This window comes from Oryzias melastigma, linkage group LG5 (assembly GCF_002922805.2).
Source record: "Oryzias melastigma strain HK-1 linkage group LG5, ASM292280v2, whole genome shotgun sequence".
In the NCBI taxonomy this organism is placed as follows: domain Eukaryota; kingdom Metazoa; phylum Chordata; class Actinopteri; order Beloniformes; family Adrianichthyidae; genus Oryzias; species Oryzias melastigma.
In genome coordinates, this window is record NC_050516.1 from 33,809,576 (window position 1) to 33,812,296 (window position 2,721).

The 2,721-nt window shown below is 38.7% G+C and overlaps 1 protein-coding gene across 3 annotated transcripts in view; it reads left to right on the forward strand.

The window, feature by feature from the left end:
- The window catches only part of acss2 (acyl-CoA synthetase short chain family member 2), a 26,451-nt gene extending 23,730 nt beyond the window's left edge, over window positions 1-2,721 (forward strand). For all 3 annotated transcript variants that reach the window (XM_024270374.2, XM_024270375.2, XM_024270376.2), the window contains one exon: window positions 1,913-2,721. In XM_024270374.2, coding sequence (XP_024126142.1) covers window positions 1,913-2,040 — 128 coding nt within the window. In that variant the 3' untranslated portion in view covers window positions 2,041-2,721. The remainder of the gene's footprint in view (window positions 1-1,912) is intronic.

Consider the following 2,721-nt stretch of genomic DNA (forward strand, 5'->3'; position numbering starts at 1 on the left):
CTCCAAACGTTTACATGTAATCAGAAACTACATATTTTTACGTTTTTGTGTATGTTCAAAGATGTGTGAGTGCATATTTATGCTTTGATGTATTTATAAATGTTTTCTCAAATATGTACTTTAAAGCTTTTCAAATAAGTAATTTTAGCTTTTCATCTTTTTGTTTTTTCCTGCTGTTTTTTTATTTTTACTGATTACGAAAAATGTTTTGAACCGTGACCCTAAAACCGTGATACGATCCGTGAGTTGTAATCCGTTACACTCCTAGTTCTGATTTATTTTACTTTTACTGATTCTACTGTTCAGGATCAAACATCCTCTCTTGAAGTTACTAAAGTCCTGCTCCAACTAAGTGTTTTTTCTATGTAAAATCCTCTTTTAATTATGATTAAACTTAGCACTGGGTTGATAAAATCAATGAATCGATTTAAACTTAATAGATCAATAATAGATTCATAAAAATAGAAATCAATCTAGCACATAAAGCTAAAGTCCGCTACCTTGATGCTAACGTTTAATGGGATTTCCCATAGGATGGCTAATGCTAACAGTTGATCAAGCTAAACACACAATGCTGACTAAATGAACATCTTTATAAACTCACAGGCTGGAATTTCCTAAACTTTGTGGTCTAAAACATCGTTTTTTGCTCATTTTTTGCTTATTCTTCTTGAAGAAAGTGTACTGCTATAGTACCAGCTCCACCTAGTGGCCAAACTGAAACGTCCTCCAGGAGAAGCAGAACAATGTTTCCAATGTTAATGATAACATTTTTGTTAGAACTTCTCCTTTAGAGAATCCATGTAACTCTGAATGATATTAACAATCTCATTATTTCACTGATACATTTTAGAGTTTGCAAACTGGATCAAATTAATATGAATATAAATATATTCAAAACATGTAGTAGATTATTAATTTATTTCTAAACAAATGTGTAAACTCAAAATCAAATTAAATTGAAGAATTGAAAAAAAATCAGAATCAGATGGATCCAGGTTCTAATCAATCAAATTGAATTGTTTCTGTAAATTATGATCTATACCCAGCCCTAGTTATACTGTTTTTAGCCTAAATAAAAAACACTGTCATATTTTTGAGACATATTTTCTACAGAGTTGCAGTAGAACATTAGAAATTTGATTCTGGTTTGTGGACATCAGCGTAGCAAAAAAACGGCGGCGCACTATCAGATTTATCCAGCCGTACTATTTAGATCCAGATTCCAGCTCAGACGAGGAAAACAGACGTTCATGGATCTGTTTGCATCAAAACTGTAGTGGAGCACGGAGACTTTGGCCCCGCCCATGTCACTTTCTACATCTTAAAACCTGAGCTTTTGCAAACCGCTTGTTTTTTATCTGCTCCTGATCCACGATTTGAATGACATACTCAGAAACATGGTTTTAATCTCAATTTTCTTCATATATTTCCTCCATTGTGAGAAAAATGCAACAAGAACATTTTCGAAATACAATTTTCATCGGAGTCTTGTGGGGGGGAATTGATTGATCCGATGGAATAAAGAAATGTCAAACGGTTTCAAGAATGTTTATTAGACGGAGTGGAGAGAAGTAGACGCTTTAAGCATGGAGGAGAAACCTGCAGAGTTCTGCCTGTGATGAAGGACGTTCGCATTTTATAAACAACTTTAATCAGGAACTTAAGATAGGAACGTAAACGGCGTATCTAATATGGACAGGATGTTCTAATGAAGTCAAAATGTTGATACATCGGGATAGAATATCATGGCAGAAACAAACAAATCTTCTAACTGTGAGCAAAAGTCGCTCACTAAACGTCATGGATGAAAACTAAGGAGGAAATGTATCATCTCCATGACAGTCTCAATGAAGACATCACTTTTCCTTTCCACCAAACACGGGTTACACGTGACTCTGTCTGTCTGCAGGGAAAATCATGCGGCGGGTTCTTCGCAAAATCGCCTGCAACGAGAAAGACCTGGGCGACACCAGCACGCTGGCGGACTCCTCCGTGGTGGACGAGCTGTTCCAGAACAGATGCTGCGCCTCCGTGTGAGCGCGCTCAGGGACTGCAGGGCCGTCGGATGACGGGGAGACGTTTGTAGAAGCTGAAAGCCTCCACGGCGGCCTGTACTGACCCCGCCCCCTCTGTTCTTTCATGCAAACAGCTGGTCAGCAGCCTGCCTAGGAAACATTTACAGCTTTGGTACAGTAGCAATACGGGATTTTAACAGCCACATTTCGGAGGCAGAGTTATTAAAGTGGATGGTGTTGGAGGCGGAGCTGAGAGCAGCTGCACGCCCACTCAGCTAAACCTCGCTGGATTTGTTGCTCTTTTTTTTATTATTTTTATTTAAAGAATGTTTTTATTTTCAAAAGATTTGCTTTTATGTCATCCTGTTTTTTAGCATCTCTAACCAAAGCTTTGGCTGTCGGGGCGACTTCATGGAGAAAAGCTGTGACTGCTGCGGGGCTGGTGGGGGTGTGGGGGTTTGAGCAGCTTTCTTTATGAGATCAGAATTCAAGTATCTGTCAAAGTGAGGTACTGCAGCTCATAACTCCTGTAACTGTGTTGACTTTTGTCGGGGAAAATGTGGAATCATGTTTTTGATTGTGATGGGGGGAGGAGCCAACTCTAATCATGTGCCTAGTGTCTTTAGTCCCGTCTGTTTCCTTTGATCTGCATGGAAAACTGTTGAGAAAAGCGTCGACTAAACTGTAATGCTGTCATGTGTGA